At 37.6% G+C, this 19,372-nt stretch overlaps 1 protein-coding gene across 6 annotated transcripts in view; it reads right to left on the reverse strand.

The window, feature by feature from the left end:
- kcnab1a (potassium voltage-gated channel subfamily A regulatory beta subunit 1a) overlaps positions 1-19,372 on the reverse strand; it is a 102,969-nt gene that overhangs the window by 1,993 nt on the left and 81,604 nt on the right. For all 6 annotated transcript variants that reach the window (XM_028464115.1, XM_028464113.1, XM_028464112.1 and 3 more), the window contains 10 exons: positions 17,364-17,401; positions 10,111-10,190; positions 9,706-9,750; positions 8,498-8,542; positions 7,937-7,980; positions 7,749-7,835; positions 3,989-4,074; positions 531-651; positions 308-402; positions 28-148 (listed from right to left, as the gene is read on the reverse strand). In XM_028464115.1, coding sequence (XP_028319916.1) covers positions 28-148; positions 308-402; positions 531-651; positions 3,989-4,074; positions 7,749-7,835; positions 7,937-7,980; positions 8,498-8,542; positions 9,706-9,750; positions 10,111-10,190; positions 17,364-17,401 — 762 coding nt within the window. The remainder of the gene's footprint in view (positions 1-27; positions 149-307; positions 403-530; positions 652-3,988; positions 4,075-7,748; positions 7,836-7,936; positions 7,981-8,497; positions 8,543-9,705; positions 9,751-10,110; positions 10,191-17,363; positions 17,402-19,372) is intronic.

Consider the following 19,372-nt stretch of genomic DNA (forward strand, 5'->3'; position numbering starts at 1 on the left):
TCCTCTGAAGGGACACGGAGGTCTTACCGACTGCCAGCTGAGGCAGGGTACATCCCAGCTTCTCTGCAATGTGCTGGAGCTCTTTCAGCTTGGCTTGCTGCTTCCTGCCATCTTCACTCACAATTTTCTCCTTCAGCCATTGATAGGACTAACAAACGAGTGAAAAAGCAAAACGTCACAAGGAGGATTGGACTAAAATACCAAATAGCTGTACACCCCGTTGTCACGTCCACATTGGGGGGTGCGTTTTTAAACACTCTGGCCTCAATATTGAAAAACTATCTGCGCTGGTGAAGCTCATGCTCACCTTCATGGAGGCTCGGGAGGCCTCAGGAATCCCGTTTTCATATTTTCCTGTGATGATGCCACACGCCAGCGGTGACCATGTCATAGCTCCAACTCCTGTCACCATGGAGACCGTAAAGAGTGACGCAATTCAAGTCATCCAAAAAAAGGGAGGTGAGGAAATAAGTATTAGAATCATCTATCTGTGGTTTACTGTATGAAAGGAACATAGATTGATAACGTGCCTATTTTGTGGTAAAGTTCAGGCAGCTGTACTTCTACTTTCTCCCTCTGGAACAGATGATACTCAGCCTGCTCACACACCGGAGGGATCAGATTGAACTGTCGAGCCACTGAATATGCATCCTGCAAAGAACACACAGAGAATTATGTCACAATATGTGACTATGTGTGGAGATTTACATCCTTGCGTTGGAAAATTGTGATTTTTTATCCACAGAATATCATGCAGGACCTTGTAAACAAAATTGAATAGGTGCACATTTTCGATGAGGTCACTTTGATGTTTCCTTTTAAGTTCCACTGACTACTGCGTAATAATTCTAGCAAGATTGTTTTTGTTTCATTTATTCAGACAATTGTTCCTCGGGAATTCCCGTTATGGGTCAAGTCAAGGAAACCTCAAAGGAAACATCAAAGTGATCAACAGACGCTTCTGATGAAGACTGGCAGTTGTCAGTCAGGAGATCAAAGTAGATTTCCTGAGGAACAGTTGTTTGAATAAATGAAACCTTAACATGTTAAAAAAAAAAGTATTATCTTTCACTGTTAGCTTTTGATTTATTAAAGTCACTAAATCATTGTTCCACTCTCAACTCCTTAAGGTATCATATTCATATTCAAATCTCCTCTTATATACAGTATGGGATAGATTCACTAAAGGAGTATTGAAACATGTGCAAACATCACTCCTCACGCAAATAAGTGGTACAAACCCCAGGTAATCCAGACTGCACTTGTGTTCAGCGCGTCACAATGCACCCACAATCCATTTAGCGCATTTCCCTCTGATGAATATGCAAAGTAGGCGGATCTCACAAGGAGCGCAAAAAAATGGGAGGAGGAAATGCAAATAAATGAATACAGTAGACGCAATGCAATTCATCAAATCTGGAACTGTATGCGGTGACTGTTTTTGCACTGGAAAATACTACGACCCACAAACTCACACACAGATCATCGCTGCACTGAATATATAATATATAAATATAAATATAATAAATAATTAGAATAAAACAATAGGCAATATTAACAGCCACTGAATGAGAAAAAGCTGGATGCCTGAAGCCCCTTTATTTCAGATCTTAGTGAATCCTCCTCATGTGTCTTCTTATCAGTTCTTACCCTCAGACTAAAGCACTACATGCACCTACTTATTGAGATAAAAGAGGACCCAGTGGGAGCTGAAGGCTGCATAACGACACTCCCACTCTAAACGTACAAATTACCTCTGACGTGCTCCTCCAAGCTGAGTGCACGGGACACACGTCTACAACAGGCTGTATTTACTGTTGTCAGCTCACATACAGCACAAAGCTGTGTTTACCCCCCCACGGTGCACACATGCACACACCCACTCTTCATTACTGCTGTAATCTAAATTACATAGCTTTCATCTGGGCTCGGGCTCTCTAAAGATATCTGCTATTTTCCACCATGATCACAGAGAGCAAATGACAACATATCGCACTGTGCTTCCAGGGAGGAGGAAGAGGAGGAGGATGAAGAAACAAGGGGAGATTAGAGGCTGTATGGTCCCTGAATGTGACGTCAAGCCACATGCATTTATTAATGGAGAGAGAGTTAAAATGTTAGGGAGATCACATGTGGGAGACAAACACTTAACCACCCACTCATCCTCTCTTCCTCTCTTATCTTGCTCAGGGTCACAGAGCTCTGCTGGTGTCCATACAGGCTTATATTGGGTGTAAGGCAAGGTACACCATGGACACAGGGCTGACGGCTAGAGATGGACAAACACACATCTACATGTAGGGTAGTTAACTAGCATCAAGGTTTTTGAGTGTGGGAGGGAACTGGAGTACCTGGAACAACATGTATGAAAACGGAAGGCAGTGCCACTGAGCTGCACATGCGCCAAGCCAACAAAAAAAAACATTCAAATAAATAAAACCTGTGCTGTACATCCTGGTACATTTTCTTTAGATTTTTAATCATTTTTAAAACTTTTTTTTAGAGATATGAATGTGTGTCTATTAAGATCGACTTATAGCCAAACTAGTAGGGCTGGGCGATATATCAAGATTCAAGATATATCGAGTTTTATATTTTGGCGATATAGAAAAATACAATATAGCCTATATCGACACACACACACACATATATATATATATATATATATATATATATATATATATATATATATATATATATATATATATATATATATACATATTTCATAGCTTATTTTGTTTTAAAACACTTGTTTTAGGAGTCATTGCTTTTTAGTTACATCTCAGAACAGCATGAACAGTTAGATGGATTTCTGAGTGCGTCTTAACTACTGGGCATGCACTGTAGCTGTTCCCACTCAACATTCTTGAAGCCAAAATACGGCACTTAGGGGTGCTTCCATCTTGCAATTTTGGAGCCAGAGTCTGCGCAGTAGTGTCCGGCGGGAGGAGCCCTGGTAAGAGGCCCCGCCCATTTAGCGTACTGCCCTGATGACTTACGCAGGCCAGCTACACCACGAACATAAGTATCTTTCCCACTGGAAATTCTAACAATGGCTTGTTCAGATCATAGTGTTTAGTACAAAACCACAATATATTTCAACTCAAATATCTAAACATACTCTATTTAAAAATGAAGAAAATCACACGTCTCGACTCTCCTTCACGATGGAACTGCTATTCACAAAGACAGCGATGCAAGACCAGCGGCTGTCAATTATCGTCATATATGACGTAAAATCCCGATTTCAACGTCAAATAACTTATTTAAAACAAACTTCACAGAAAAATGAGCACTTGAACCCAATGTAGGGTGATAATAACTAATGACCACAGCAGAGTTTAGGTTTGGAAAAAAATTATGTGACAAGTATTTTAACTTTACTGTTTGACCAATGTGTTTTCATTGAGGAGGCGGGGTTTATGACCTATACTGCAGCCAATCAGCAGGGGGAGCTCTTCTTTTTACAGTCTATGGTCCAGCCCTTCATCTAAACAAGCCATTCTACAGAACTCACTCACGCATGTTGTCCCTTGTAGGAGATAAATCCAAAAGTGGTCCATTTTGTGCAAATGTTTGTTAATAAATGTGTCTGTGTGGCATTTTTCTTCAGCAAATTTAATCCAGAATTGTCTTTCTGGTTAGACTTCATTTGAAAGTATCAAGATTTATATCGTATATCGCCATTTTGAGAAAAAATGTAGAGATTTTGGTCCATATCGCCCAGCCTTACAAACTAGTACCAAAGATGAAATCTTACTGTATTTATTTTTAATTTTTTATCTAAAGAACGTGGCAAATATTCTATCAGTTCATGTGTGAGTGAAACCAGGACTGTCTATTGAGAATGACACATTTAGACAAACACTCAATTGTTGATTCTCACTTGACGCTTTTCTTTCCTCATAAATCAATGTGAAACATTTATTTATTTATTTTGTTGCTTTAGGAAAAAAAGCTTTTATAAGATTCGATGTTTGTTCCTCACCATGATCTCCATTGCCGTCCAACGAGATGTTCCCCAATACATGGCCATGCCTTGGTTTATCACGTAAGTCATGGCTCGAACAATTTCTGAAAAGAAAACAAACAATTGGATAAGTAACAATACAATGATGCTGGTGCAAGAAAATATTGCTGCTGCAGGATTCAGATAAAAACTCTTCAATGGTTTCATGTCTCTGCACAGACTACTCATGTATGACAGAATCCAGATTACAATTTTTGTGACACTGTTTAAAGTAGATGTTTTCTTTTTAAGCCTATAGGTCAAATATGGTGTGTCAGAACATTCAATCTACACTCACAGAGAAAGTATTGATGATTAAGTAAAACATCATATAATTCAGTTTCTGTTATTAAATGCTTTCCCTGTCTGTCCCCAGCCTGTTTGACCTTTAAACAGTAGCTTAAGGTACAACGTTGTTGCAATAGACCCTTTCACAATAAAACGATTCAACAGTTCAACTTGGCATGAGATTTTTTGCCAGTCAAAGGTGACTGGTTTCCCTATATTTTACTTATGGCGTATTGTAACAAAGAAACGCTTGATAAACACTGTCCAAACATATTCCTGCTGTAGATTAGATTATGCTTTATTTTATCCCACTGTGGGGAAATTGACACGTTACAGTAGACAAAGACACAAAAGGCAAGCAAACAAAAAAGCGAAACACAAATACAGATAGGAAAAAAACAAAAATAAAATAAATAATAAACAAAAATAAAATGAATAATAGATATTGGTCAAGATAACACAACAAATGCCTTTCCCTTTACTAAACAAGAGCACTAAGAGAACGCAAACCTCCGCCAAGAGACAAACATCCTCTTTGCCAGGTATTGGCAGTTATCTGGATCAATGATCCTGATCATCATGGTACCTTTAAAGGCTTGGAAGACATTTATGTCCCCATAAATGATAATACAGTAGGTCCAAATGTATGGGTGTCCTATTTAGAAAAAATCTTGCCAATGATGACAAATCAAACGCCGGTGAAAATATGAGCTCCTTGGTGAATGTAAATATAATGCAGAGACAAACAGTGAATGAGGTAAGTAAATATAACCAATAATGAGAGGAGGGAACTTGGTAGCTACAATAAAAGGATAATCAGGGAAAGATTTGTTCCAGGTTGGTGATGAAGCGCTGAAGAGCAGAGAGGAACCTGCATTAGCTTCAAACCTCTCGTACCTGCTGACGACTCCTCAAACAACCGTAAAGACTCTGGAGACAAACTCCCTGGCTCACGTACCAAAGCCTCTCCGACCACATTCAAGCTCCTGCATTTGGAATGATGCGATTATTTCCATCAGTGCTGAGTGAGCGAGTTGACAGCAGTCAGGGCCAAGCTCAAATCATAAAGCTATAACTGTTTGTGTTTCCATCTGTCTAACTGCTTCTTAGAGAGAGAGAGAGAGAAATATGGGGTTCTACAATATTTATTTTTTAGTTAAAAATTATAATAATACTAAATATTACCAGTAACTCACAAAATGACAACAAAAACACACAAAATAAGATCAAAATATACTGAATGATTAAAAAAAAAAAAAAAAAAACAGACAACAAGATACACAAAATTACACCAAAAACACACGCACTAGATAAAAATACTTACTATTACCAGCAACACACAAAACGACAACAAAGACACACTAAATGAGAGAAAAAATACATCAGCTCACTACAAAACAACCTAAAATAAAAGAAAAACATACAAAACGACATAAACAACCAAACGACACCAAAAACTCACACACTGAGACAGAATAATTTAAATAATACCAACAACAAACAAAAATGACAACTAAAACATACAAAATAAAGAGAAAAATGTACTGAACGATAAAAATAACAATACACAAAATGACACCAAAAACCCACAAAATGATGATAGAAATGATCTTTATTAGGATATGAATCCATTCAGGAGGCACTAAATACTGTTTCATTCCACTTATTCACAAAATGAGACTCTTTAAAATGTGTATTATCGCTCATTCAGTCAGTTATTGTGCTCTATAATTAGTTTTTCACAGAATTCTGAGCAAAATGCTGATGAAGACAAAGATCAGCCACAGAATCAATTCCAAACTGAAAAGGAGATGAATACAAACATTGTTTTGCCTTTAATTATTTTATTCCCTTTAGGAAGTGACAATTAACAACATGTAACACAGATTTCTTATTGAAAAAAAAGAAAATAACACATTATCAAGACAAGGCAACAGTTCTATTTATTTCTTATCTCCCACTGCTCTTTTCGTCCCTCCAACACCCTCCAACCACACATTTGCGTACACACATATAACTGTGAGCGTTTAATCACAACCTGCCTCAATTTCAGACCAAAGAGAAAACATGAGAAAACAAACCCCAGGAAGAGAAAGCACTTGATCGACTGAATAAAAAAAAAAAAATTAAATAGGAAAGGAACCGAGTGAAGAGCCAGTGTGGCTCTTTCAGGAAAATGGATATCAAAGAAAGCACATGTTGAAAAAGCACCAATACTGCACGCAAACAAATGTCAACAAGTAATAGTCAAATTTATTGTTTGTTACCTCTGCCAAGCACGAAGCGCAGAGCGATAAGGTTCTGTTTTACCCTCCATTTAGCTGTCAGTCAGTCTGTCAGTTGGCAAGATGACTTGGAAAGTTACGAACGGATTTAGATGAAATTTTCAGGAAAATTGATAAATGGACAAGGAACAGGTGATAACATTTTGGTGATGTTCTGGCTACCGAAAGAAAAAATATATTAATTTTCCCATCCACACTGTGGAACTTCCTGTTGATGATGTCATCACTGTTCCAATTAGAAAAAGAAGAACAAAAATACAGAGCATGATTTGCAACAAGGTTGCAATATTTGAACAACTATATGCCAATTAATAATATAATTGTTATTCTAAATGCTAAAGGTATGTTTTGATTATCAATGAATCTAACAGTGTATATAAAATCAATGTAGGACTACAACATAGAGTGGAAATCACAATATGGGTGGAAATTAGCTGCTTGGCGGAGGTCTGTGCTCTGCCAGTGCTTTTCTAGTTGTTATAAATAGTAAAATTATTAACTGTCAATTGTTGAAAAATACTCACAAATAAATAACTGTCTTTATTGTTAATTCACTGCTACCTTAGCTAGCCTAGCGCCTCCAGGAATTAGGTGTATTTAGGACAGCGCAGCTATAATCACTGTGTAATGAGTCTTAGTGGTTTGCTGAGACCCAGCAACACATACATTATAGTGAACAGATAAATGAAAATAAGAACTTTTCTCCACGTTTTCCTTTCTTTCCTCATTTTTTAAAAAGCACAGACAAAAATACATTTCAGAGCTCATTATACTTCCATCTTTTGAGGAAGCTGTCAGCTTTAGCCTCATATTTCTTCTGATTTTGACACCTAATAATGAGCACATCTTAAAAAGTATGCAAGAAAATCTGACGCTGATAACTCACTTTCACAATTAAAACTACAATATCCAAAAGAAAAGAGTACCGGCATGAGTGATTTTTTGAAACAAAGACAACCAACGTTTCCAATTAGGTTTAATACTCTTCATCTAACAGATTAGAAACAAATTATTTTCTTGCCAGTGGGTGAAAACAACACGAAAACTGTGAAGATGTTCTTAACGTCTGTAATCAGACACAGAGGCTTAAAATGCCGTTAACTGTAACCTAAATGTGTGTTTCATTTGTTTGTTTACTACCGATACTGCATTAATAAATGACTTACCCTCCATTGGAGTGTTGCTGTCTGGGCGGTTGGCGAAAACGACATCTACGTATTCCAGCTGCATCCTTTGTAGAGATCCTTTAAGACCTGGGAAACACAGGGAGACATTAGGTCTAAGAAGATGGAGCTGACCAGAAAACATGTTGAAAAATGTTTGGATTGTGGCTTGGTTTGGTTTCACTTCTCACCTTCAATAATGTGTTTCCTCGACAGTCCTCGCTCTGTCTCTGCTCTGACAACATAAACAACAAATATATTTCAAAGCCGTTCGCCAAGTGATTTGCTTTGCGTTTAGTAGCATGCACGGGTTCATTTAGCACTGGATTTATCCATTCCCATTTAGAACCACAAACGTAAAATCAAAGAATTTCTGAATTCAAGTGAGGCAGCAAACTGAAGATGAGGGAAAAAAATAGAAAACTTGCTCTGACACAAAACCAATGTTCACCTCGTAAATTAAAACGCTTTAAAATAATAAGAGTTTGTCCTGTTGGAAAATGTTTTTTTTATATTCTGTCATGATGGAATGAAGAGCAAACTAATTTAAAAAGTATGAATAAAAACAGTTTACATAAAGGATTTTATTCAGCAAAAGAACAAACTATTACAGGAATTTACTATTGACAAAAACATGCACTTTGCCACAAGACTTCAATGAAAATTTCCTTTTTTCAGGTAAATGTGAAACAATATTTTACAAATGACAAAAAACACTTTTCATTTCACGTCATATACGTGCACGCACTTACTTTCCTCCCCAGTAGAGTTTAGTTGTGATGACTAAGCTGGATCGCCTGCGAAACAGAAACAGAGACAGAAACAAAACCACATGAGCAAAATAGTTTGTCATTGTTTTCTTTTTTTTTTCTTTTTTCTTTTTTTAAATCAGGCGATGATTTTCTGAAAGTTCTTAGCTTGCAGACCAGTTTATTTCTGGTGTTACAGGAGAAAGATTATTTTACAATATTTAGCTTTTATTTCAACCAGTTTGCCATAGTTTTGGTGGTTATGAATATTTCTTTCCTGGTGATGTTAATAAAACTACAACTAGTTTTGTCTGAATAAAAGCCAGTGGTGATCATTAACAGTATAATCAAAATCTGGTTGTGATCAGTAAATAAAGGAAGTAGCCTAGTTGTAAATGAGTTACCCATATTGACTTTCAGCACATCGGACAATTCCATACACACTTCTAAGCCATTACAGTTCCCCGCATGCTATTCAGGATTATGCTTGATATCACCTCCTCATATGCATCACCAGTGTGTAGACTGTGTGTTCATGAAAGAGAGCGTGTGCATGTGTGTGTGTGTGTGTGCGTCCATGTGGGCTGCTGCTGTTAATAGATCTAATGTGGGTTTTACTGTTGAGACCAATGTGTGTGTATGTTAAAAATGGCAACGACTCATACAAGCATGGTGAGCACCCACCAGCAAAAACATAAATTGCCCCCCGAACATAGTGACCCACTTGAACTGTGCATCAGTGGAAAAAGACAATTACCGATACAAGGTTTCTATGTAACATCCTGAGTCCACATACTCTGCTCTATTAGAATTCCACATTACCACCACATTTTTTCTGCTGTCTATGCACAAAGAGGCAAGGATAAATTTAGGCTGTTACCGTTAGGCTAATGCTAAAAGTAGGTTAATGCTAAAGCAGGGATGTCCAGAAGCGTAAGAATCGCCTACTACTCTCTTTCTGGCGGCTTTCTACTCTTAAAGCTGCAGTTTGTAGAATCCTCTCTCTGCTCTGTTTTGAAACTGAAACTGAAACTGAAACCGAAACTGAACGTCCCTTACAGTATATTTTCTGAACGCTCTTAGCAACTTTTTTCTCCATGTACACTAGTGACAGATGTATGGGCTTTATCTTGTGTTATTGGAGATTTTTCTGGTGTTTTATGAACGCACGGAAACGTTGAACCAATGACAGGCATTCATTTCACCATTACCTCCAGCATTTCTTCTTAATGATGTTTCCTAAAATGACCTCAGCCCTGCAAGGCAAAATGAAGAAGTAGAATCATTAAATTGCAAATGCAAATTTCAATAACAACTTGTAATTTGTTCTCACAAATAAGACTGATTGTAAACAGGGTTGTTGATGACAAGGCAGGGAGGATAAAATGACTCATTATTGGTTATTTTAATATTTCTTTGTCAACATATCAATTGTTTGTGCAGATATCAGACATATGGGGTAAATTGCTCTTCTATATTCACAATAAGCATGATGACTCACCTCCACCTCTGCATAAATTAAACCTTTCAACATGCAAACATAAACAGTAAAAGCTCAACCTGGGGCCGGAGTAGTACCAGAGATCTACATGTAAGCATGACTCAGCGTTACCTACCTGCCACCTGCGTAGACCTCAGCCGTGTCAAACAAGTTGACCCCGCTCTCGTAAGCAATAGTCATTAGCTGCTCTGCAATCTGGTAAGAGGTGCAAACAGACACAGGTGAGCATCTACCGTTTCAAGCTCCTAGATCATTTATGACAGCTAAGCATTCCTCTCACTCTCCGTAAAAAAGGAGCTTTAAGGCACTCTGTCACAACCATACCTCCATTTTTAATACATCTCTTTCTAAAGATGCCCTCAGGTTTTGCCAAAAACCAATGCTGAACACGTTGGCCCGGTGTTCAAAACAGAGCAGCTTCATATTTTATTTAAGTATCACGGCTGATGCACTTCAGCCTGAAGCCGTTAACCCTGACGTCCAGTGGCTTCTGAACTGCAAGTCATTGTATGCAAATCACATCGGACCATACTGTATACAGTAACAAAGTAATGTGTGGTTTTCCAAAGGACAACATATTCTGATTAAAAGATGGAGCCTTGCGTTATCACTATGTGTGTGTGTGTGTGTGTGTGTGTGTGTGTGCGTGTGTGGGGCAGATGTGTAGATGATACTCCTTATTTTTGCAGACATAGTGACCATAAATCATCAGACTATGATCCAATTTCCCTGTGGTGACTTTTATCACACAGGGACTTTGTCATCATTTTCCCGCAGGATTTTAATGGTGACATCGGGACATGTGATGTGTATGTGTTGTGTGTGTGTGTGTGTAAGCATGTGTTTATTTTCCCTTTGTGTGTTTTTCTGCAGATGCATGCCCAGTCAGAGGGAGACTGTTGCTCTCTCAGTGGTGACAGATGGCACAGTTCTATTTCCTAAATCTCTGTTTGAAAAAGAGTTAGAGATTGTTCCTTCCGGGAAACACTGACATCATTCCTTTAAATCGAACAAACAGCGTGAGGCAGCCTAAGCTTTTAGTTTGATGACGCTGCAATTGTAGACTAACTACTAATCAAATGTTGGCTTGGGTACGATTGTAAGTAGGTATTTTTCAAATGAAAACAACAGACAAGAGGACGACATTCAGGATTTCCACAAAAACATGTTGTTCCTTGACTTCTGCTTGGCTTCAATAACACTCACTGTTCAAGAGACATCAAGAGACAACAAGAGACATCCTAAGTTTAAAAACGCACATGAAGGAAACTAATTCAAATGAAAAACAATGATATGAAAGCAGATTTAAAATTTTAAAAAATGATTCTTAAAAGCAGTCCCATAGTGGAGCTCTTGCTAACAGCAGAATGTAACATTTTGCATCATCAGGAGTCCAAAAGTATGATGTTGAAAATACTTTTCAAGTTACATCTTTATATGATCATGTTTTTGTTTTGTTTTTTTTGTTGCAAGATAACATTTTTTGAATACAAGAAAGCTACTTCCTTCAACTTCTGCTAACATTTGATTTTAACATCATTTTAACTCTGTAAAGGTTAAATATTGCTCAGTAAGATTTGCTGATATCCATAAAGCTGGAAATGGCATTTTACAAGTGACCAGCAGAGAGAGTGCTTGGGAAGAAAAAAGAAATTTAAATTGTTGATCCAGCACCTAAATTATAATTAATTCATCTCCCTAAACAAAATTGCTATTTATAAACCGAAACTTCATAAGCTACATATCCAACACTGTACAGTGGCCGTTAAAGCTTAATGCAACACATCACATGAATGCACTTTATTGTAGATGATCGATCAGCCTTTTCATAGTATGTTGTCATCACATTCAGGTCACTTCGTATTTCCGCTGCCATAGAGAGTCGATGGTGAAGTAGCATTTTAACATGTTGACCTCCACAAGTGTGTTTTAAAGTGTTTTTTTATTGCATATGGCAGTAAGGGTAGAAAAAATGATCGATTAACTTACACATATATCATGATTTTAATGTGACGATATTAAAAATAAATAGAATAGAGAATATATGGTAAATGGTAAATGGACTTGATTTATATAGCGCTTTATAACCACACTGAAGCAGTCCCAAAGCGCTTTACATATCAGCTCACTCACCCAATCACTCTCACATTCACACACCAGTGGGAAAGCTGCCATGCAAGGCGCTAGTCGACCACTGGGAGCAACTTAGGGTTCAGTGTCTTGCCCAAGGACACTTCGACATATAGTCAGGTGCTGGGATCGAACCCCCAACCTCTCGATCCGAAGACGACCCTCTACCACCTGAGCCATTATCTCTCTAATAAATCAAGGAAGATCTGCGTGCGCGTGTGTGTGTGTGTGTGTGTGTGTGTGTGTGTGTGTGTGTGTGTGTGTGTGTGTGTGTGTGTGTGTGTGTGTGTGTGTGGAGCAAATTTCTCCCCGACGCGGTGTCTGTTCGACCTCAAACCTCTTTTGACTGCTGGCACATAGGTTGAGTGTGTGCATGCATTATTCTGGACTTATCTGGTGTTGCAAAACGTTCATTTTAATTTTATTTAGCTCGGACATTCATGTTTACCCAGAAATTAAACCTATTCAGCTTTTGGCCTCAGTGTGAGGAGGCGCTAGCGCACCAATCTGTTCATGTACAACCTCTAATAATCAGTAGAAGAAGAGCCTCCTCCAGTCCACAAAAGGTCAACATTAAAAACGTTTTTGTACTGCTAAAAGCTATTTAAAGGGGACATATCATGCTAAATCGACTTTCTTAGCCCTTAAATGCATTTTGTTGTATATTTAAAGTGCTTAGAAGTACAGGAAAAATCAAATTAGTCTCTTCAGGTGCTCCGTAGATATCTTTATATTCTGTTTTGCTCATATTTTTCAATCTGTTTTGATTTTTCTATTCTCTATTACGTTTTTTGAACTATTACATCACAGTATTTGCAGCGGAACTGCCAAATTAGTACATCAACTCCAGGTCCAACACTTCGAGCAATCCGCCATTTTTATTTCTCGCTTTTATTTTGTAGTCCAAGCTCAAGGATGCCGAAGTTACGAGAGGATAAGTCAAAATGTTCGGTTGTTGGATGTAGTAACCTACACGCTTCATTACACCGTCTCCCAGCATCAGAACCTTTTCAAAGTGCCTGGTTGAGTTTTATTTTTCACGGAAATGTACCCACATCTGTGGGTAAGGTCATTTTTGTGTGTGCGAAGCACTTTAAGGATGACTGCTTCAGCAACCTCCACCAGTATAAAGAAGGATTTGCCGAAAGACTTTGTCTGATTGAGGGTTCAATTCCTTCTATCTTTGGAGACGACGAACAGAGCACTTCGGTAAGCTGTAAATAACGCTAAAAAGTGTGATAAGACGTCCCTGTCATTGTTTTGTTAGCATTAGCAGTTGTACCGTCTTCATATGTTAGCGCTGTGTGCTCGTTTTAGATCCTTGATGATATGGCCTACGTGATTTAATTTAGGTCTACAGTTTTCATTAGTCATTTCATTTTGCCGTTTTTGTCTTTGAAAAGACTGTATTAAAATGCATTTTGTGACGTTAGCTTGGCGCTAGCGTTAGCTCGGTGCTTGTGTTAGCTCACTTGTTAGGGTTCTGCAGGTTCTTCATTTTCATTTCGCTCCGCCGGGTCCGACTCTGGCTGTAACATGTAAGGCTGGATGGACAAGTCTTCTGATGTTGACATTTTGTAAATAACCTCTGAATAAAAAGTTTATGCGCTGCTACATAGCCGTATCTCTTCTATCAAACTACAAAAATAGAGTCGAGATACTTCCGAAAAACATACATTACAGAAAAGTACACCAAAACGAAAAAAAATGTGAAAATGAGTAGAAAATACAACAAACACATTTATCGTGCGCATGTCCCATAGAAGGGAAATCGCACACGCTATTTTACTTTGCACCCACAAATATTCTCCTTTATAACACTACAGACTATGTACACCTCTTTACCCTCTACTTAAGCCCCACTATATGAAGACATATTTTTGACGGGCACTGTAGTAGTACATATAAATGTTTTTAGAAGCAATGACTCGTATATAATTTCAAGAGTTTTATGATTCAACTTTTGTTTGTGGATGAGGGAAATAAGAAAATTAAAATCACACTAATTGATACTACCAAATCAGAATCACAATATATATCGAACTAACCCAAACCAGCCCATACAGTATATCCAGCTTCTAAATTGTCTCTCAACCCTACAAGTAAATGTTACAATAGTCTTTCTGTTGAGCTGTCTGTATCCCTTTAAGAAAGTAAAGTCAAGTAAAGTAAAGTAAAGTCAAGTAAAATCAAGTAAAGTCAAGTAAGGGACACAGAGAGCAGTTCAGGAGTAGCTCATTCTGTCTCTGAGGGTTTAAGGACTGAGACAAACAGCAGAAAGAAGCAATGAAGATGGATAGTGGAGGTTAGGTTACACAGCAACGACAGGTCAAATGAAGAGAAAGAGGAAATAAAGGTTTTAGTGAAACAAATAGTCACACAGATTGGAGGAAGGTTGAAAAGATAAATTAAATATTAAAACAGTCTATTATAAACTATTGAAGATAAGTCAAGAGACTCAATGAGAATTATTTAAAGTGCATGATGCCTTTGTTTCATCACATGGTTCTTTGACTATAGAAGATGTTTTAGCTGAACTGAATGTGACTGATGCCCTTTAGACAGTGGTGCACTCTCAAAGCCAAGTATGAACTGCATAAACAAACCCTGAGACAAACCCTGAGTCATTGTGAAGCTAAGGAAACACCTTGATGATTTCCGTCTTCCTGGGGCAAAAAGCATGAAAAATCTAACTGGATTTCCTCAGATGGTAGAGAAACAGTGAGAAAAATAAACACATATTTTCCTCACAACACCAGAGTCAAGGCCAGAGTAGCCTCCCACATACTGCCCACACAAAACTACTGCGAGAGGATTTTAGGGCTGTGCTTATTTTTCACTTCCTAACTCACTAAATCAAAGCTGACAGTTTGTCCAAAATAAACTTTATGGTTTATGAATCTGTTTTCATTGTAAAGCAAACTTTACACAGTGTTCTTTCAACTTAGACAAGAGTTTATAACTGATAGAAACTAATAAAAATGGTTGGGGTTCACAACTAAACAACACAAAATGTCGAGTAAGTGATTTGTTTGTTGGAACAACACATCTTATATACTTAGAAATATTAATATACTGGTTTTCCTGTTGATTGTATTGTGTGAGTCTGAGCTGAGTATGTGGGTAACGCTGCAGTGTTCACATGTTAACGTAAACAATATCAAAAAATAGTTAGATTTTTGTAGACTATGGAAAAAAAAACTAATTTTGTCACATGGGACAAAAAAGTTTAGTCAAATATATCTGTAACAGATCTAGTCGACTGAAATCACAACGTGATTAAATTAGAACTAAAATTAGATTACATTTTTACTAAAACTACATTGTATTTTAGTCAAAAGACTATGACTAAAACTAAAGTAAAATTTGCTGTAAAAATTAACACTGATGGTGATTAAAATTAGTCAAGTCATCTCTAGGAAAGCCAAACAGCATTATTAATAGTTATTTAAATGTAAGGTAGAGTGATGGCATGCTTTGTATCAATCATGTATCAATTCTGAATTCACATGTGCTCAATAGGCTAAATTTACGAGTGTTAACGGAATTTTTCATTCTACCATAGTCCTCTAGGGCAGTGATTCTTAACTGGTGGGTCGGGACCCAAAAGTAGGTCGCAGACCTGTACAGGGTGGGTCGCGGACAGCTGGGCAAATATAAATAAATACTTAATGTCTCTCATGTTGGACTTGTCTGTGTGTGTGTGTGTGTGTGTGTGTGTGTGTGTGTGTGTGTGTGTGTGTGTGTGTGTGTGTGTGTGTGTTTTCAAAAAACTAAATTTGGTTGGTTGGTGAGACAGTTGAGAGCCCCTGCTCTAGGGGAATGAGGTGTTGTCATGGAGGATGTTATGATAAGAACAAACACACATTGCCTCGCATGTTCTGCTCAGTGTAGGTCTCATCATGTTTTGTATTTTATAACGACTTGCATGCTAGGATTGTTAAGGACATGCTGTACAGTGGATTACTGCACGGCTCTGACACTCAGAAAGTCAGCAAAAGATTTTTTTAACCCTGCGGTGGGATTGGTTATATAGAGTTGCGTGTCCACTGAGACCTTTGCTTTGCTGCTGCCTCAGCTTCTCACATTCAGTGGTTAGAACACATACATAACACACATTGAGATTTTCACTGACAAAACCACAAATTTCACACCAGCAAGCTCACATTTTGAGCAAGAATCCCAGCTGTTGGGAAATAAGATTAAATGATAGGAGTGACCAATGATATTAGTGAAGGTCATTCATAATGACAGAGAGATATGGGTGCAGGCCTGTGAGGGTACGGGAGCTACTGTAGGGTACTAAGCCCTATAAGGCAGGGAAATAACACAGTTACATAAGCCCTCTGTTTCTGCATCCCTCAGGATGACTGGTGTTCTCCTCTATATACACGTGTGTGTGTGTGCGTGCGTGCGTGCGTGCGTGCAATGACCAAACCTAATAAGCCACCAGCAACAACACATCACTAGTCATCGAGAGATGACTTACAGGCTCACAAGCACATGTGGAAGTTAGTTTTAATAAGAACAACAAATGTAACTTGTGTGTAACTTGTGGGTCTAGATATACATCACATGAGATTAGTATAACAAGTAGGATTTAACATATATCAAGTTTTCTGCTTTGGCGATATAGAAAATTACAATATCGCCTATATCGATTTATTTTTGAATTTTAAAGCTTATTTTGTATAAAAATACTAGTTTTAGGAGTCACTGCTTTCGCAATTTCTCAGAACAGCATGAAAAGCACAGTTAGATGTGTTACTGAATACGTCTTAACTCAGACCTTCCCCTAAACAAGATACATTACAGAACTCACTCACATGTGCTGTCCCCTACAGGAGAAAAAGCATTGCAAAAGTTTGTTTATGAATGTGCCTGTGTGGCATATTTCATCAAAGTTAACCTATAATTGTCTTTCTGGTAAGACTTTATTGAGTTAAAAATATATATATTTATATTGTATATTTCTATCACCATTTTGAGTAAATATATATACAGTCTATATATTAATAGAACTAGTTAAATATGTACATACATTATTTATTTGATGACAAGTTTATTAAAAAAAAAAACCCTTTAAACTTAGAATTGTTCTTTATGAATTAGGGTTTTGTGTCTGATAACCCTACGATGACACATTAGAAACATAAAGTGGGGCAATAAAAAAGCAGTGATAAAATTATCAGAATATTACTGAGATCAAACCCACATGAGATAAAAACTACATCATACCTCGTCTGTTATCTGCCCGCCAAATGTCACCCACGTACCTGGAAAAAGAAGGAAGCATTTTATCATCAGAGGAATTATTACCTGGTAACTGTGTGTGTGTTTGTGCGCGTGTGTGTATATGTATGTGCGCGCGAGACAACTGCCCAGGCTGTCACGTTCCCTAGAGAACTGTGTGCAGAGCTCAGATCTGCCATCAGGCCACTGAGGTTTTACTGCTGGGTGTTGAATTTCATATGGTCACATTAAATGGTTTGCTCGGCTCAATGAATCGTATCATTTAACGCAGACACACTTAACACAAGTTATGAAATGGTGTGGTACCTTGTTCAGAGGGTAAGTCAGTGACTAAAATATGCACATTGTAATCGTGTGGGCTTTGAAGGTGCAGACAGATGGGGGATTGTAAAAATGTGAGAAAACGTCATTAATGTATTCACTGAAGAAACGAGTGTTTGTGCCGTTATCTGCTCAGAGCAGAGAGAACTCAACCTTCTGCTCTAATGCGCTATCACCTTCAATCCAAAGGCTTCAAATCAAATGTTGCACTTTTGCCCACTCAGCTTTCCTACATTCTCCATTTTCAACGCTTTACATTCACAAAATCCCAAAGTTTAAATGAGGCAAACTCAATTACAGATTTACGCTGTGATCTTAGTAAATCCACCACAGCAGGTAAGATAATAGCTCCTCCAAAGAACTAGTTTTCTTTATTTGAGATCTTAGTAGATCTGTTACTATGTGTCTGTTATGTTCTACTGTTCAATGGACTGGCGACCTATACAGGGCATATCCTGCCTTTGGTGACTGAGATAATGGAAGCTGCAAAGGCTCCACAAACTGGATCCGAACAAGTAAAGTAGAAAAGTGCCTGCTGGATCTTGTGTCCAAAAGTCCTGAAATTGTAACAAACTTTTATTTATTTTTAGGGCTGGGACTTTAATGCATTAATCACAATTAGCTACAGGAAAATAACCCACTAAAAAAAAAAAAAGCAGTTAACATTCTCTTTGCACGAGTTCCCAATATACCCATAATACTGATGCATCAGCTACAATGGGGGAACCTGAGGAGAAGTCATTGCTGTGTTTTGTGGGTGTTAGTTTGAGTTAGAAAAAAAATTAAAAAAAAACACTGGATGGAAAGTAAAAGCCCAGTTGTGCAAGAAAGAGAATTAACAATGTAATCATAATATTCCTTATTCATATTGCACATTAGCACTCAGTGATGAAAATAATAAACACAATTTTGTTGTTTAAGCTCATTTACTGTTTTTCATTGATTCAGTCATGTACCAAAATCTATTTAAATTGGAAAAAGTTGCGATTAAATTAGATTAAACGAGATTAATTAATGGCAAATTCTCTAATTAATTAAATATCTGAAAGCAATTTGTGATAATAAAAATGATGTCAATCATACAATTATTTGCACAAATGTAATTTTACCTCCGCCCCACACTGTGATAACTAGTTCACACACCTTTGCCCTTTTTTAATACAATCTATTATTGTGTTTTTTTCTATTATATTCAAACTAATGGTTTTAGTGTGGATAAACCTTTTTGAATTCAGTGTTTTTTTTAAACTGATATTGTTTACTTACAAAAAAGAAATCACAATTTAAATTTCACGCACATGCAAGCGCGCAACTGCCCTAATTCTGAAACACTAATTATATCTGTGAAAAACAGGTTGCCATGTGACAAAACCATTATGCATATGAGGCATAAGCGAGGAATACAATGTTCCTTCCCTTGGTGCCATCAAGCAAATCAAGCAAATGGTCCTTTTTAAAACATGTACCACCTGTGACTGCTATTCTGGTTTGTTATCCCCAATTATGAACTGAAACACATGAGTGATCAATCGGCACTGTGTGATTGCTTTGACGCTATTTGGTTAAAAAAAACAATAGCATATTAGGACATGACGCATATACTGTACAGCTCCTCTGAGAAAAGGGCAATAAACAGAGTGTCTCTTCTTCTTCGTCTGTGTTTCCAGCACCCT

The sequence above is a fragment of the Gouania willdenowi genome, chromosome 13 (genome assembly GCF_900634775.1).
Source record: "Gouania willdenowi chromosome 13, fGouWil2.1, whole genome shotgun sequence".
In the NCBI taxonomy this organism is placed as follows: Eukaryota; Metazoa; Chordata; class Actinopteri; order Blenniiformes; family Gobiesocidae; genus Gouania; species Gouania willdenowi.